The sequence below is a fragment of the Oncorhynchus gorbuscha genome, linkage group LG15, assembly GCF_021184085.1.
Source record: "Oncorhynchus gorbuscha isolate QuinsamMale2020 ecotype Even-year linkage group LG15, OgorEven_v1.0, whole genome shotgun sequence".
NCBI classification, from domain to species: domain Eukaryota; kingdom Metazoa; phylum Chordata; class Actinopteri; order Salmoniformes; family Salmonidae; genus Oncorhynchus; species Oncorhynchus gorbuscha.
In genome coordinates, this window is record NC_060187.1 from 42859258 (window position 1) to 42877511 (window position 18254).

General features: G+C 41.9%; 1 protein-coding gene across 1 annotated transcript; it reads right to left on the reverse strand.

Annotated features, from left to right (window-relative positions):
- Nucleotides 1-1375: 1375 nt before the first annotated feature.
- On the reverse strand, nt 1376-9152 carry LOC123997181 (amyloid-beta A4 precursor protein-binding family A member 3-like). Its single transcript, XM_046301314.1, has 10 exons — nt 7131-9152; nt 6966-6996; nt 6736-6881; nt 6059-6145; nt 5286-5474; nt 4523-4702; nt 3775-3987; nt 3182-3301; nt 2640-2780; nt 1376-2467 (listed from the first exon to the last, which is right to left on the reverse strand). The coding sequence occupies exons 1-10, from the start codon at nt 8211-8213 to the stop codon at nt 2396-2398; spliced, it is 2262 nt and encodes a 753-aa protein (XP_046157270.1). The 5' UTR covers nt 8214-9152; the 3' UTR covers nt 1376-2395.
- Between the last annotated feature and the right edge of the window lie 9102 nt (nt 9153-18254).

The window sequence follows — 18254 nt, forward strand, 5'->3', positions numbered from 1 at the left end:
AAGGGGGCTGAATAATTTTGCACGCCCAATTTTTCAGTTTTTGATTTGTTAAAAAAGTTTGAAATATCCAATAAATGTCGTTCCACTTCATGATTGTGTCCCACTTGTTGTTGATTCTTCACAAAAAAATACAGTTTTATATCTTTATGTTTGAAGCCTGAAATGTGGCAAACGGTCGCAAAGTTCAAGGGGGGCGAATATTTTCGCAAGGCACTGTATCACTCAAGAAACGCAAACCTAACACTTTCATTAATTATTAATAAAATTAAGGTATTCATTAATCGAACTGGGACTAGATTACTTTAAAAAAAAATCATACCAGTGTTCAAACCAGTCAGCAAAATTGTTACACAAGCCATACAACTATGGAGCTCAATTTAAAATGGTTATACAATAAAACTACGAAATCAAATACTTAATATGATACATTTGAATACATGTTATCATAGCGATACAATTAAACATTTGAACATGCACCTACAGTCCCAAAGTGATGCTAACGTGTGTGAGATTAGAAAAACAGCCTACGCAGTATTACTGATTAAATTAGCTAATGTAGCCGAGCGGCATGCTGGATTAAAAAGTAATATGCTCACCTTTTGAATCAATGACAATATTGATCAGTGAAGCTGTCCCAAATGAGTAATTTCAGTAACTCGTTAATTTAAACTCTCCATTTCAAGTGTTGTAATTGGAGATTAAAACATCTGCCCACTGGACGATGTTGATTGGCTAAAACATATAACGAGTTCTTCGTTTTTTTTGTAGACGCCTTCCTTTAAAAAATAGAAAACATTCTGCATGACATATTGCACGCACACAACATACAACAGGAATTGTGTTCGCAAAATAATTAGTGGCACTGCAGTATACAACTGATTTCAATCTTGGAGTGATTAAATAATTATCAAGACAATTTTATTCCGTTGCACAACGTTTCGAAACATTCGCTATTGTGTGCCCTTAATACATGACCCTGGTACTCACCTGTGGTGGCTAATGTGTCCGGGCCATATCCCCATCACAAAAATTATGTACACAACTGCAGTCATTAAAAATATACACTAAATGTAAAAAATATTATGAGCACCTTCCTAATATTGAGTTGCAGCACCTTTTGCACCCAGAACAGCCTTTATTTGTCAGGCAGGGACTCTACAAGGTGTCAAATTGGCAGGGCGTCCTTTCATGGTGGACCATTCTTGATACCCATGGAAAAGCTGTTGAGCGTTTCCCTGTTCAAAAGCCCCTTAAATCTTTTGTCTTGCCCATTCACCCTCTGAATGGCACACATACGCAATCCATGTCTCAATAGTCTCAAGGCTTAAAATCCTTATTTAACCTGTTTCCTCCCCTTCATCTTTCTACACTGATTTGAAATGGATTTAACAAGTGACATCAATAAGGGATCATAGCTTTCACCTGGACTCATCTGGTCAGCCTATGTCATGGAAAGAGCAGGTGTCCTTAAGGTTTTGTACACTCAGTGTATATCTCTAACACTAAAGGCCGTTACCTTTGATTCTGAAAATACAGAACTAAGTTCTGAATTCTTCCAGGCACTGAAATGGGAACAATGGGGAATGGCATGCACAACGTAAAATCTTTCAGCATATTAATAGGACACTGTTCGGAGACACATAATAACAATGTAATGCTGATGTAGTAGTCGCTTGTTGATGTGCATGTTACTCAATGACATTGTCTAGAGGTGGGAAGCACGTAATGACGAGACATACGGACCAGCTTTCTTAAATTAGGCTCCTCTCCATGAATTCAAGTTCCACTGAGCTGAGGCACATCGGCAACTCAAGAATGGCGGTGGAAGTAATTAATTGCAGGTACTCATGCTTTTCCTGTTCAGAAAGATAATTAGTATGGTAGTAAGATAACCTCACTTTTCCTATTGACGATCTCAGTTATCTGCTTTAACATTTCATAAATATAAACAGAGATGTATTAACAATTCTATCCTTGAAAACATTTGCTGTATCATCCTGATATTCTAACATACATCATAAAATATTCTGTTCAGGTGGATAACCCCATTATGTAGGGGTAGCCTAGTGGTTAGAGCGTTGGACTAGTAACCGAAAGGTTGCAAATTCATAGCCCCGAGCTGACAAGGTACAAATCTGTCGTTCTGCCCCTGAACAGGCAGTTAACCCACTGTTCCTCGGCCGACATTGAAAATAAGAATTTGTTCTTAACTGACATGCCTAGTTAAATAAAGGCAACATTTTTTTTTATGTTCAGTGGTGTATCAATAGCCAGGTGATACAGTCCAATTGCATAGTCCAATTTGAGGCTTCGTGTGTACATGTGTATAGCTTCCAAATGGTATTCTTCCTTGTTTGCTTCTGAGAGCACAGGCAGCATTCTCTCCACCGTTCTTTCAGAGAAATACTGGAGTTTCTTGTCCTGTTAGAAGGCGATACGTAGAGGCTGGCATGGTCTTCAAGTGAATCTGTTCAGAAAGACGAACACAGCCATGAATGACAATGCTAATATTTCTTTGACCAATTCATTTACGTATTGAGTAATGTTCTATCAATACAGAGAAAGTTAGATTTATGAAAAGAAAGTCAGTGTGAAATCTAGTGCTTCTGATCAGGATTGGTGTTGAATTCCTCTCTCACCTCCCCGACTGCGTCAGTCAAAATGTGGATGATCTTCTCGTGAGGAGTGGCTACCACACTCTGCCCATTGATTTCAATGATGCGGTGTCCAACCCGGATGCCCCCTCTCTCTGCGATCCCTCCACGCATCAAACTGCAGATCTGCTCAAGGCAACAGTAGGATGAGAAAGATAGAAAATACAGATTAAAAGATAAGTGAGAGAGTTTTGAGGTGAGTGAAAGTGGACAATTGACAATTTTAGCTTGACTACTATAGAGTTCCTAAAATGGATGCCGCACATCTACTATTCAGTCTAAAATGCTGTTACAGACCACATTAATTTAAGATTCACTTTTATCTTTATTCCAGACCATGTTTACTGTGATAAATGAAAAGAACCTCAAATTAATACTACTCACTATTGATTGGACTGGGCCTTAGCAAAATAATAATAATAAAAACATAAATGAAACATGAATGTTGGATCCTGTTTGGGGATTCTGTCTGGCAGTTGTATTCATACAAGTTTGTAGAGTAAAATAATAAAGCAACTGTCACTTACAATCCCGTCCTCTACACTGAAGCCCAACTGAAATTTTGGGTCCGGTCGCTTGATAATTGCCATGGTGACGGGAGGGCAGTGAACGATACTGAGCTTCACCTCTGCTTGGTTTTTTAAATCCTTTCACAAAAACAAAACTGGAAAATACATAATACAAATACTAGAAAGATGTCTGCCAACGTATAGTAAATGTCTGCAAAGATAAATGTCTCTGTCACCTTAAAGTACCTGTTCACTAACTGTTCACTATCCCTATGCATTCTGTGCTTCTTAGATAATGAAAGACATTCACAGAATGAGAGGAGTATTGTGTGTGTGTGTGTCTGTGCATGTGCATGGAATACATTTAACAAAACAACATTAGGTGACAAAATGCAACAACCTGCCGTCAGGTCCAACATCATGCCGAAATAATACCTGGAAATCAAACAAACCACCAATTCTTCTTCCTCTCCACATATCACACGCATCCGTCTCTATGACTTCAGCAATACAGCACCATCTAGTGTACATTCTAGGAACAATACAATAGACACAGCCAAGACGGCTCACAGGAAAGAATGAAACAGGCACAGACACAGTCCCCCTCTTACCCGTATTATACTCTGGCAGGTGGCTATGGGAAGGCCCACCAGGCTTGTGCCATTGACTGACATGATGCGGTCTCCTATGCTGAGGGCCCCGCAGCGTTCTGCAGGACCACCGTGGAGCAGGTTGGCCACCATCACCGTGGGCAGGATGGAGCCCCAGCCCGACTCCACCACAGCCACCCCCACTATCTCCCTGGGAGCCTTGGAGATGGACACCTGGACACAGACAGTAGAGATATGGTTTAAGAGAAAGGGGGGATTTCATGGGTGGTGTTCAGTAGGGAAACGCTGTAGCAAAATGTTTTGCAATTTAAAACAAAAAAAAACTATGTTCTTATTGGAGAAGTTCAGGTATTAACTCACTCCATTTCAAAATTGTTTTTCCCCAACTGAACACAACGTTGATGTACATTCCACTTAAGACACATCATGAAATGTATGGATCTGTTTCAATACTGTCTTGAGCGAGATAGGACGTGCTTGTTGCATAGTGTACAACCAGCAAATATCTATTTAACTCCATGCACAACCAAATGTTAACATAAAACCGATTTCATAGGCTCCTGGTTGATGGTTAAATCGCCACTGACTGTGTTTGACACACGAACATGAGTCAATTAGATCAAGAGTAAAAACAAATGCTTATCTAGGCTAAAGGTAGGAGGAATACTGTGTTTATAGGCCGACGCTCAAATGGAAACACTGTCTGGTAATAACAACATGGTGCTGAAATACTGACGGGTTTCTGTACCTCTCTGATGTTATCTGAATCCGAGAAGTGTACCAGGTCTCCGTTATAGTGCTCCTGTGTCCCCAGGTAGTCACTGTACTCGCTGGGCCTCAGCTCACTGGCCTTGATGCCGTTGGCATGGAGGAACTGCTGGTAGGCCACACCGAAGGCCTGGCCAATCGCCTGAGCGATCACCTGGGCCTGCATGCAGGAGAGACACAGTGAGTCAGTGGGCATGTTCAAACGTGTCCCAGCCTGGCAGGTAAGAGTACGATAATCCTTGTCATATAACAATATGGCAATCCTGTTCCTCCTCACAATCTTACAGAGCATTTCTAGTTGTCAAAATAGGCTGTGGCTAACCATCAAGATTACCTCAATCCTAATATTAAACCTAACCATAATCTATCCCAAACTCTAACCTAACCATAACAGTAATGAACTGCTAATTTCCTCTTGTTTAACAACTCCTGGCATGGAAAAGTAACCTGGGTGCCAGGCTGTTTGTTTTTGTGTTCAACAAAGCTCCGCTACCTAGTTGCATGGCAAGTACTGATGGCTCAAATACTGTAGAAAAAGACTGGCACTGGGAATAAAACATATTATATATATATATATATATATATATATATATATATATATATTTTTTTTTCCCCTTCTTCTAACCTTTCCCTTTCTTCTAACCCTTCTTCTAAACATAATCTGATTATTTTCAACAACAAAAAAATCCCCACAGAACACCAATTGGACATAATGCTGTATGGTGTCTGATTGAATGACTCACCTCGTCAGAGTTGAACACATGGCAGATCATGCAGCACTTTTTCTGTGGCCCGGGGGAGTTGACCACAGCAGGGTTCCCCTCCTGGCCCTTACGCCCCCCGGCCGGCTTCCTGCGGGCCATCAGGACCACGATGCTGCCGATGTCTGCGATGTAGGAGATCATCTGGAGAGGATGGTCCATCATGGCCTCCTGTAGGTGGAACAGAAGGGATGAATGTGTGGAGGAAACATGTACGAACTGTTCACTAACACTTTCATGTAAGTTAACTAACACGTTAATGTTACCGAGGCAATGATTTTTGGTAAAAGAATGTGAAAAAAATCCACAATGGACCCATTCTCACTAGGTCTAACAACGAAGAGGGCTAGGTTAGTCTAAGGCTGCATTTACACAGGCAGCCCAATTCTGATATTTCTTTCACTAATTGGTATTTTGTCCAATTAGATCAGCTCTGAAAATCTGAAAAAGTTCTGATATGAAAATATCTGATGTAATTGGTCAAAATACCAATTAGTAGATAAAAATGACTAGAATTGGGCTGCCTCTGAACACAGCCTAACAGCACCCACTATATATCTAGACGCAGTCAGCCATGCAGAAGGGAGCAAGCTGACAAACTGACCCACTTTGATTCTCTTTACTATTCAACTGTACAGGACAAGTTTGACTCAAATTAGAGACACTGCTATTCAAGGAATGACCTTCAACTACTTTGTCATCCATTCAAACCACGTCATGCTCGGCTGATTGTGTCAGTGGCAGCAGTTGCCTACCTGTGTGCCTGCGCTGAGGACTTTGATGCGCTGAGTGGAGATGAAGAGATCCACCTCGGTCATAGGCTGAGACTCTCCCTCTGGGGCCTGGAGTAAGACAAGAGCAAACCTTTTGATGATACTTTTTAAAGCAGATCACCCATTCTTGGCAGAATGGTCTGAGCCATTCTGCCACATCTGGTCTATTGGCCCTCCCATCCTTATGAGGCCAGTTTCACACTCATCCCAGTCGAAGCTCTTCTCTGTCCTGGCATTCTAAGGAAGGAACAAGCTTCCCCCTAATGTCAGTACACTCCCAGTCCATCTTCCGTAACGGCTGAAAACCTACCTCTTCAAACAGAATCTTAAATAATCCCACAGTTCCCCCCAAAGAAGAACAAACACCTTACCATTGCACTTGCCTTTCCTGCACTAACACTTGCATTTATCTTTTCATACTATCATTGACTTTGCTTTATTGAGGAAAATGTTTACTTACTATGATCGTAGAAACACCCCATAGCAAGAAATATAACCCGCAAACAGTTCTGTCACAGTGTACTCTTACCCCAGCAGTCCTCAAACCACTGTGATATGTGATTTTTCTTACCTAGCTACCTTAAGATTAATGTACTTACTGTACGTCGCTCTGGATAACAGCGTCTGCTAAATGACTACAATGTAAAATGAAAACTCACTTTGATCCTGTCCACAGCCTCCTGGGCCTGTTTCATTCGAGCGTTGGTGGAGGGATTCTTGTCAGACTTGAGCTGGGTGGAGCCCAGGTACTTGGCCCCAAATACGACCCCATCCAGGAGGTCATTTGGATCACAGGGGCCAGGCACTGACAGAAATGCATTACTATTATTATTTAAGAGTCCAATGAGAGAAGCATAGAAGTTTTACATACAGCCTAAATTGAGATTACCGTCTTTATAGGCTGGGCGGTCCTCTGCGCCCTGTAAATGAAGAGGTTAGTGATTACTGAACAAAGTGAAAGACAGCTCATTTGAACCAATCATCAGCAAAGTAATATACACTAATGACACCACCATTCATCATTGATAACCATATTTTAGCATGTCAAACTTACCCGCTGACTGTTCTCTGCAGAGTCTACCTCCGGAGCCTCCTCCCCTAACTTCATCCATACAGGCTCTGGGACCTCGTCCTCCGGGAAAGACTCCACGGAGTCATCCCTGTGGCGCAGCCGCCAGCCGTTCCCAAAGTGTTCCCAGAACCTTTCGCCATCCTCCTGGTTGAAGGAGACCGACACCACCGCGTCCATCTCCCCTCTCCGGGCCATGTAAGGAGGAACCTTGATGTCAGAGGAACTGGGCTGGGAAGCCCCCATCTCCGTACACTCCAACAGCCCTAATAGGTCTCTCTGGTTACTCTCTGAGAAAAGCATCTCCGAGGCCTGTTTCGGGTTCTGCTCTGGGTCTGGTAGCAATGGGCTGATGTCCATCAACAGAGATGGGCCTGGAGGCTCAAATTCAGAGGGCTCAGAGAATTCTGATGGTGGTGGTGTAGGGTCAGAGGTTGAGTCCCTGTGGAGAGTGCTTTCTCCAATGACCTGGAGTCTGTTTAGCAGGTGGTGGATCCGCGTGTGGTCTTTGTCACCTGTTCTCCTGATCTCAACCTTCTCCTCCATCGCATCCCCCACCTCTCTTCCCTCTTTGCTAGGATCCAGAACCTGTTTGGTTGGGGTGTTATCCTCAGGAGCATAGTCGATTAGCTCCTCCTGGCTAACTACCAGAGAAGAAGCTGCAGTGTCACTGGTGTACAAGGGAGGTAGGGACTCACTTAATCTGTCCTCTAAACTGTCCACGGGGACCAAGGAGGGAGGGAAGCTAGGGTCGTCCATCACTTCCACTGAACCTGCTTCACTAGAGTCGTCTGACCTCCAGTCCAGAGGAGGGGGCTCTATTAGGTTAAAGGAGTCCAGGTCTTCTGATTCAGGGTAAGAAGCAGCTCTAGAGAACTGGCTTTGGCCGTCTGGCTCATCTACAGCAGGTCCATCACAAGCAGTGTTCTCCTGTTGAGCTGAAGGTGAGGAAACGGTTTGTTTCTCCTCGTTTCCAGCAGGGCAATTACCTGCCTCCATTTTGTGGATAAGAGCACGGATCATAGGCAGCACATCACCAGGTTGAAATGATGGAGACTCCACATACATACAAGCCCCTTTCAATGCCTAGTAGGGTGTTTCTGCAATTTATAGGGGTAACTGTCAGAAGTTGGTATTTTTTCACTGTGAAAGTAGACCGTTTTTGCATTCACCACTTCTTGTGCAGGGGAATAATAAGAGCAACCACTCTTTTTGTAGTCTCTTCATTGACCCATGTCCATCAAGATAGCAGTGCTATTGCCTCAGGCTCAAAGTACATGTCATTGTCATGCGTGTCACCAATATAGAAAGTACACTTTGTGCATTCAGCCTATGACAATATGGTATGGTTTATTTGCATTGGGCTATTAATAACATTTGATCCATCTGTAACAAAATGACCAGTAAAAGAGCTATAACCAATAAAAAATTGCATAAGTGATTATGATCATGGTGAGCTACTCACTTTAAAAAAAATACAAGACTCCAATCTTCTGAAAATAATTACAGAGTATGCTGGCAGTGCTGCTAGAGAAATTACAGTAGCTGGATTGTCATTGCAGCTTGGATCACCCGAGCTAATTTGCTAGCTATCTAATTTAGCTACCTTCGGCTACTCGGCTAATTTACAGTCAAGAAGCGTCACTAAATAAGCTATCTCCCTGCTGGTTTTCCAATTACGAGACATTGAGGACAATATTGGCATTACCAAGATAAATCTGACATGATCCAGATGCTCACCCGGTTAAATTCTGGATCCGATGACTGACAACTGCTTGAATTTAACTGTCACGGATGAAGTTTACTTGTTTGGGAACTCAGCACCAAAACAGAGAAGTCAGCAATTCAAGTCAGCTAATGGTAATAGCTACAAATGTAATAGCATTTTGATAAGTACATTTGCTGGACGCTCATATCGTGTTTATGATACATAAAACGATGTCGTTGTTTCACTGCTGTCAAGCCGACACTCGCAAAACGCGGTCTACTCAACTCATCCGCTCTTCAGTTTCCGCCTGAATTTTGTTGCGCGAATAAACACCACTTTACGGTACCGCGTGTTTTCTGGTAGGGGGAACAGTGTAGGATGCACTGTCATGCAGCGACAGAGACGATAGCTACAAATCATTCAAAGCAAACAGTTTGAAGCACACCTATTAAATCTTCCATATTCCAAATTATACCAAACATTTTATTTCATTTTCGTGACTTACTAAAAATTACTTTGATATCGCGGGTAAAATGAGGCTGCAGAGGCTGCAGTAGCCTAAGGGTAGTGCTGTTTATGAAATGTTAAAATGTTAAATTGTTAAAGCACACACACACCTTCACATCAAGATCGAAGTAAGCTTGATATGTTTTTTTTTTAGTAGAGAATTCATCCATGTGATGACCATTTCAAACCATACGATGCCAACTTAAAATATGGGTTAATATAATTGGTTATTCTATATTACAGTGAACTTTTAAGTAAGATAATAAAACATTTTGTTGGCGCTGTTTCTATTTCTCCAATTGCACCCTGTGTGGCTGGAGTAAAAAAAAAGAAGGAATAAATGAGTGGCACCTTTATCTGATAGACCTCCAATTCCATGAAATAGACTGACCTGGTGAAAGCTGGGATACTTATTGCGTGGCAGTTTGATGTTGTAGGGTGTTTTAGTTTCAGACATAATGCCCATTGATACTGGTAGATAAACGTTTGAATGCCACATAATATCTGAACGTCAATGCCAATCAGGTGCGTCCCTTTTATTGCAGCAATGTATGTATCTTCCGATGGGTTTGTTCCACTGGATATTACTTTATGCCACAAGGCTAGGGTAGGATTCATAATTAATGGTTCCAGCAAGAATCTATCATGAAGGGATGCATTTGATCGACAACAAAGTTCAGATACCCTGTTGCCTTTGCATGTTGTTTTACTGGTATCGTTGGTCCCTATGTGTGCCATAAAAACACATTTCAAAAACGTGTTTTTTCTTACTTCTTATGGCTGCACGGGGCAGTATTGAATAGCTTGGATGAAAAGGTGCCAGAGGTGCCCAGAGTAAACTGCCTGCTCCTCAGTCCCAGTTGCTAATATATGCATATTATTATTAGTATGGTATAGAAAACACTCTGACGTTTCTAAAAATGTTTGAATGATATCTGTGAGTATAACAGAACTCATACGATTTTCAACTCAGTCCCTATTGAAGTTACAGTGGGATATTGGTCATCTTGCACTTCCACTAAGGCTTCCACTATATGTCAACCGTCTTTAGAAACTTGTTTGAGGCTTCTACTGTGAAGTGGGGCCGAATGAGAGTGGATTGAGTCAGAGGTTTGGCAGCAGTCACACACTGGTCACGCGCATTTCACATGAGGGATATCTCCCGTTCCTTTGCTTTTCTGAAGACAAAGGAATTCTCCGGTTGGAATATTTATTGAAGCTTTATGTTAAAAACATCCTAAAGATCGATTCCATACATCATTTGACAAGTTTCTACGGTCTGTAACGGAACATTTTGACATTTTGTCTGCAACTAGTGAACGCGCTTCGTGAGTTTTGATTTGTTTACCAAACGCGCTAACAAAAGTAGCTATTTGGACATAAATGATGGATATTACCGAACAAATGAAACATTTATTGTGGACCTGGGAGTGCATTCTGATGAAGATCAAAGGTAAGTGAATATTTATAATGTTATTTCGGACTTCTGTTGACTCTAACATGGCGGATATATGTATTTGTTTTCTGAGCGCTGTTCTCAGATTATAGCATGATTTGCTTTTTCGGTAATGCTTTTTGAAATCTGACACAGCGGTTGCATTAAGGAGAAGTATATATTTAATTCCATGTATAACACTTGTATTTTCATCAACATTTATGAAGAGTATTTCTGTAAATTGATGTGGCTCTCTGCAAATTCACCGGATGTTTTTGGAACTACTGAACATAACGCACCCAATGTATACTGAGATTTTTTATATAAATATGAACTTAACTTTCCCGAACAAAACATGCATGTATTGTGTAACATGAAGTCCTATGAGTGTTATCTGAGGAAGATCATCAAAGGTTAGTGATTCATTTTTATCTCTATTTGTGCTTTTTGTGACTCCTCTCTTTGGCTGGAAAAATGGCTGTGTTTTCTGTGGCTTGGCTCTGACCTAACAATCGTTTGTGGTGCTTCCGCTGTAAAGCTTATTTGAAAGTCCGACACTTTGGTGGGATTAAAAACAAGATTACCTTTAAAAAAAATGGTATAAGATACTTGTATGCTTGAGGAATTTTTATTATGAGATTTCTGTTGTTTTGAATTTGGCGCCCTGCACTCTCACTGGCTGTTGTCATATCGATCCCATTAACGGGATTGCAGCCCTAAAGGTAACACAAATCAACCAAAATAGCCTGGCATGGTAATTACAATATAAAAACTTGAAACACAGCTAAGTCAACTAAAAATAGGTTTGTTATTGTTTTGAAAGAACAAAAAAACAAATTAATCTTAAATTTAACTAAATAAATTACTTAATTTAGAAATACATCAGTGTGGTTTCATCTACATAACTTATATGGAAAATACAATACATACTCTACGTGTCTTGTTGAGTCCTTGTGTTCTCTCAGAAGAGCAGTGTGTGTTTCCTGGTACACTACTTGACCAAAAGTATGTGGACACCTGCTCCTCGAACATCTCATTCCAAAATCATCGGCATTAATATGGAGTTGGTCCCCCCTTTGCTGCTATAACAGCCTCCACTCTTCTGGGAAGGATTTGATGGTGTTGAGGACAGGGCTCTGTGCAGGCCAGTCAAGTTGTTCCACACCGATCTCTGTATGAACCTCACTTTGTGCATGGGGCATTTTCATGCTGAAACAGGAAAGAGCCTTCCCCAAACTGTTGCCACAAAGTTGGAAGCACAGAATTGTCTATAATGTCATTGTATGATGTAGTGTTAAGATTTCACTTCACTGGAACTAAAGGGCCTAGCCCGAACAATGAAAAACAGCCCCAGACCATTATTCCTCCTCCACCAAACTTTACAGTTGGCACTATGCATTGGGGCAGGTAGTGTTTTCCTGGCATCCACAAAACCCTAATCCATCCGTCGGACTGCCAAATTTGTGAGGCACGTTTCCACTGCTCCAGAGTCCATGGGAGCGAGCTTTACAGCACTCCAGTCGACACTCAGCATTGTACATGGTGGTCTTAGGCTTGTGTGCGGCTGCTCAGTTCTTGTGCTGACATTGCTTCCAGAATCAGTTTGGAGTTTGATAATGAGTGTTGCAACCGAGGACAGATGATTTTTTACATGTTACGCGCTTCATTACTTGGCGGTTCTGCTCTGTGCGCTTGTGAGGCCCACACCTTTGCGGCTGAGTTGTTGCTGCTCCTAGACGTTTCCACTTCACAATAACAGCCCTTACAGTTGACCGGGACAGCTCTAGCAGGACATACATTTGACGACCTGACTTGTTGGAAAGGTGGCATCCTATGACTGTGCCACGTTGAAAGTCACTAAGCTCTTCAGTAATGTAATTCTACTGCCAATGTTTGTCTATGGAGATTGCGTGGCTGTGTGCTGGATTTATACACCTGTCAGCAACTGGTGTGGCTGAAATAGCCAAATCCACTCATTTGAAGGGGTGTCCACATACTTTTCTATCATCCAGCCCTGTTAGATGCATTGGAAGACGGATGTGCTTCAGGTCCCACTGGCTCTTTTCCATCACTGCTTAGGAGGGTTGTTAATTACCATGCTATATTTTATTCAATGTTATCTTACTCATCTTTGTAAACTAGAAAATGTTTACTATCCATTTTTACTGTGTTAAAATTGGATTATGTTGGCTCAAAGTTGTTATATACAGTAAAATAGTATTTTTTATATCTTTTAGCTGGCCTAATAGTGGCATGTCATGCTTTGCAATGTTAATGACTATGGATTAGTGATCTGATACTGGCAGATGTGAGAAAATGTTCACCATCCATTTTGACTGTGTTAAACTTGAATTATGTTAGCTCAAAGTTCACTGTAATGTACAGTAAACTAGTGTTTTTCCAATGTTGACACTGGCACGATATGCGTATGTTATGCTTTGCAATGTGAATGACAATGCATTCGTGATGTACTAGTGGCAGACGTGACACAATGTTAACCATCCATTTTCGTAGGCCTACAAACATGAGCATATCAGAACCACTGTACAGGAGTGTCTTACAACCTTTATAAACAGATTATGCCTAGTTAACGGAAGAATCCTGCGTGCCAGTACTGACACAACATTGATAACGTCTTTGGAGGAGGTGGCCATGGTGCTGAAACGTCTGCGAGGACCGGTGAGTAAAGGAGGCTGTCCTCCGCTTCTCTCGAATCCTGACGACAAACAAACGATTGATTAAAACGTAGGCCTATTAGCAGATCATTTTCAAATCTTTTAGATAAAAAATGAACTATTATCACACTATTTTGCCTTATTCACCATATCAAAAAAAGCTTCACATTGTTTACATACACTTAGGTTGGAGTCATTAACACTTGTTTTTCAACCACTCCCGAAATTTCTTGTAAAGAAACTATAGTTTTGGCAAGTCGGTTAGGACATCTACTTTGTGCATGACAAGTAATCTTTCCAACAATTGTTTACAGATAGATTATTTCACTAACAATTCACTTTATCACAATTCCAGTAGGTCAGAAGTTTACATTACACTAATTTCACTGTGCCTTTAAACAACTTGGAAAATTCCAGATAATGAAGTCATGGCTTTAGATGCTTCTGATAGGCTAATTGACATAATTTGAGTCAATTGGAGTTGTACCTGTGGATGTATTTCAAGGCCTACCTTCAAAATCAGTGTCTATGCTTGACATCATGGAAAATCAAAAGAAATCAGCCAAGATCTCAGAAAATAAAATTGTACACCTCCACAATTCTGGTTCATCCTTGGGAGCAATTTCCAAACCCCTGAAAGTACCACGTTCATCTGTACGAACAATAGTATGCAAGTATAAACATCATGGGACCACGCAGCTGTAACGACGTTCATCTGTTGTAAGAAGAGAGTCAGACCGAAATGCAGCGTGTAGGTTACTCGTGACTTTAATGAATGATAAGACGGTACATGAAATAACTGAAATACGAAAAAAACAAATGAAACGAGAAACTAATTACAGCCTATCTGGTGAATACAACACAGAGACAGGAACAAACACCCACAAAATACAACGTGAACTCAGGCTACCTAAATACGGTTCCCAATCAGAGACAACGACAAGCACCTGACTCTGATTGAGAATCGCCTCAGGCAGCCAAGCCTAACTAGACACACCCCTAATCATACACAATCCCAATGCTAATAAAACCCCAATACGAAACACAACATATAAACCCATGTCACACCCTGGCCTACCCAAAATATAACAAAAACACAAAATACAATGACCAAGGCGTGACAGCAGCCTTCATACCGCTCAGGAAGGAGACATGTTCTGTCTCCTAGAGATGAACGTACTTTGCTGCGAAAAGTGCAAATCAATCCCAGAACCACAGCAAAGAACCTTGTGAAGATGCTGGAGGAAACGGGTACAAAAGTATCTATATCCACAGTAAAAACGAGTCCTATATCAATATAACCTGAAAGGCCGCTCAGCAAGGAAGAAGCCACTGCTCCAAAACCGCCATAAAAAAGCCAGACTATGGTTTGCAACTGCACATGGGGACAAGGATCGTACTTTTTGGAGAAATGTCCTCTGGTCTGATGAAACAAAAATAGAACTGTTTGGCCATAATGACCATCATTATGTTTGGAGGAAAAAGGGGAGGCTTGCAAGCCGAATAACACCATCCCAACCGTGACGCATGGGGGTGGCAGCATCATGTTGTGGGGGTGCTTTGCTGCAGGAGTGACAGGTGCACTTCACAAAATAGATGGCTTCATGAGGAAGGACAATTATGTGGATATATTGAAGCAAATGGGTCTTCCAAATGGACAATGACTCCAAGCATTCTTCCAAAGTTGTGGCAAAATGGCTTAAACACAACAAAGTCAAGCTATTGGAGTGGCCATCACAAAGCCCTGATCTCAATCCTATAGACAATTTGTGGGCAGAACTGAAAAAGCGTGTGCGAGCAAGGAGGCCTACAAACCTGACTCAGTTACACCAGCTCTGTAAGGAGGAATGGGCCAAAATTCACCCAACTTATTGTGGGAAGCTTGTGGAAGGCTACCTGAAACGTTTGACCCAAGTTAAACAATTTAATGGCAATGCTACCAAGTGCTAATTGAGTGTATGTAAACTTCTGACCCACTGGGAATGTGAAGAAAGAAATAAAAGCTGAAATAAATAATTATCTCTAATATTATTCGGACATTTCACATTCTTAAAATAAAGTGATGATGCAGCGGCAGGGCAGTCAGTTGTGTTGGCGTGTCTCCTTCCTTTACTTAGCCATGCCTTCACATATGGCGATGGGCTGAACAGCTGCATTGGTGGACTGCTGCGTTTGAGGAAAAGCAGATTGGATAGGTGGCTGACTGCGAGCGCATTACGCTTGCCTGTCAGGATGTCATTCATGCTGCTGAATTTACACTCACATTTACTGGTGGATATGGCAATAGTTTCTACCGCCTTCAGTCGTGACAAGGAGACGTGCGTTTTTGTAGCTTTGGAATCCTTGAACTTTCGGAATCCCCGAACACTCTCCATCCCATCTACCCTGAACACGTCGTACAGGTGTCTCACTGCATTTTCTCCAAACTGAGTGTCCAGCTCTTCAGGCCACAAGTCAGAGGACCTTCACGTCTTCCATTATCTCTCTCTATTTACCTGCTCTCATTGTCCATTGTGCTGATATGGGAGGAGTGTGTTGGTGTGAACAACTTGGGAGTGAACACTCTCTTCCTCTGTACGACGCGAGTACATTCACAAGCGACTGCAAGGACTCTTGCATTATGTACCTCTAAACACAGCAGTCGTGGTCTGAAATTCAGGAGCACACAGCTTTGTTCACTTCAAATGTTAATCAAATTAATCCCGCCCGTGTTGAAAGCGTCAAAGTAACGATCTGTAAATGCACGTGACAGATGTAATCTTTTCAGGATGAAGGTTTACACGAGTCACAACGTTGAATGAAATACAGTATTTTTTTCACCTTTATTTAACCAGGTAAGCTAGTTGAGAACAAGTTCTCATTTACAACTGCGACCTGGCCAAGATAAAGCAAAGCAGTGCAACAGAAAAAACAACAGAGTTACACATGGGATAAACAAGCGTACAGTCAATAACACAATAGAAAAAAAATAAAGTCTATATACAGTTTGTGAAATGGCATGAGGAGGTGAGGCAATAAATAGGCCATAGTAGCAAAGTAATTACAATTTAGCAGATTAACACTGGAGTGATAGATGAGCAGATGATGGTGTGCAAGTAGTGATACTGGTGTGCAAAAGAGCAGCAAAGTAAATAAAAACAATATGGGGATGAGGAAGGTAGATTGGGTGGGCTATTTACAGATGGACTATGTACAGCTGCAGCGGTCGGTTAGCTGCTCAGATAGTTGATGTTTAAAGTTAGTGAGGGAAAGGTAAGTCTCCAGCTTCAGAGATTTTTACAATTCGTTCCAGTCACTGGCAGCAGAGAACTGGAAGGAAAGGTGGCCAAAGTAAGTGTTGGCTTTGGGGATGATCAGTGAGATATATCTGCTGGAGCACGTGCTACATGAGCATGTTGTTATCATGACCAGTGAGCTGAGATAAGGCAGAGCTTTACCTAGCAAAGACTTATAGATGACCTGGAGCCAGTGGGTCTGGCGACTAATATTTAGCGAGGGCCAGCCGACTAGAGCATACAGGTCGCAATGTTGGGTGGTATAAGGCGCTTTGGTAACAAAACGGATGGCACTGTGATACTCTACTCAGCAAATTGGATGTAGTCTATTGGAAGCTATTTTGTAGATGACATCGCCGAAGTCGGGGATCGGTAGGATAGTCAGTTTTACTAGGGTAAGTTTGGCGGCGTGAGTGAAGGAGGCTTTGTTGCGAAATAGAAAGCCGACTCTAGATTTGATTTTAGATTGGAGATGTTTGATATGAGTCTGGAAGGAGAGTTTACTGTCTAGCCAGACACCTAGGTATTTGTAGTTGTCCACGTAGTCTAGGTGAGAACCGTCCAGAGTAGTGATAATAGTCGGGCGGGCAGGTGTGGGCAGTGAATGGTTGAAAAGCATGCATTTGGTTTTGCTAGCGTTTAAGAGCACTTGGAGGCCACAGAAGGAGTGTTGTATGGCAGTGAAGCTCGTTTGGAGGTTAGTTAACACAGTGTCCAAAGAAGGGCCAGAGGTATACAGAATGGTGTTGTCTGCGTAGAGGTGGATCAGGGAATCACCCGCAGTAAGAGCGACATCGTTGATGTATGCAGAGAAAAGAGTCGGCCCAAGAATTGAACCCTGTTGTACCCCCATAGAGACTGCCAGAGGTCCGGACAACAGGCCCTCCAACACAGAACTCTGTCTGCGAAGTAGTTGGTGAACCAGGCGAGGCAGTCATTTGAGAAACCAAGGCTATTGAGTCTGCCGATAAGAATACGGTGATTGACAGTCGAAAGCCTTGGCCAGGTCGATGAAGACGTCTTCACAGTACTTTCTTTTATCGATGGCGGTTATGATATTATTTAGTACCTGGAGCGTGGCTGAGGTGCCCCCGTGACCAGCTTGGAAACCGGATTGCACAGCGGAGAAGGTACGGTGGGATTTGAAATGGTCAGTGATCTGTTTATTAACTTGGCCTTCAAAGACTTTAGAAAGGCAGGGCAGGATGGATGTATGGCCCCATACATATTTCTTTAAAAATGTGTGCAACAGAGCAAATGTTTCACAGTTAGTTCAATCCAAGATCCTTGGGACGTCCCTACCCTAAATCCCAACGAAATACATTTACACATACATGTTATTCAATAATTTCCCGTGGCGACTTTAGAATGTAAATCTTGGTTGGGTAAATGTAACTTTTTGTTGTTGTTGATGCATGCCAGCAGAGCCACTACACAACACTAAACAATACATGAATTGCACTATAATGGTGACAAACGGTGCCCGCAAAACTGTTAGGGCCTACAAAG

Coding starts and splice junctions, on each gene's coding strand:
- LOC123997181 (XM_046301314.1), bottom strand. CDS start 8,213: ATGTATGTGGAGTCTCCATCATTTCAACCTGGTGATGTGCTGCCTATG. Junction 6,997..7,130: donor CTGCAGAGAACAGTCAGCGG/GTAAGTTTGACA, acceptor CTTCATTTACAG/GGCGCAGAGGACCGCCCAGC. Junction 2,468..2,639: donor TGACTGACGCAGTCGGGGAG/GTGAGAGAGGAA, acceptor CTTTCTGAACAG/ATTCACTTGAAGACCATGCC.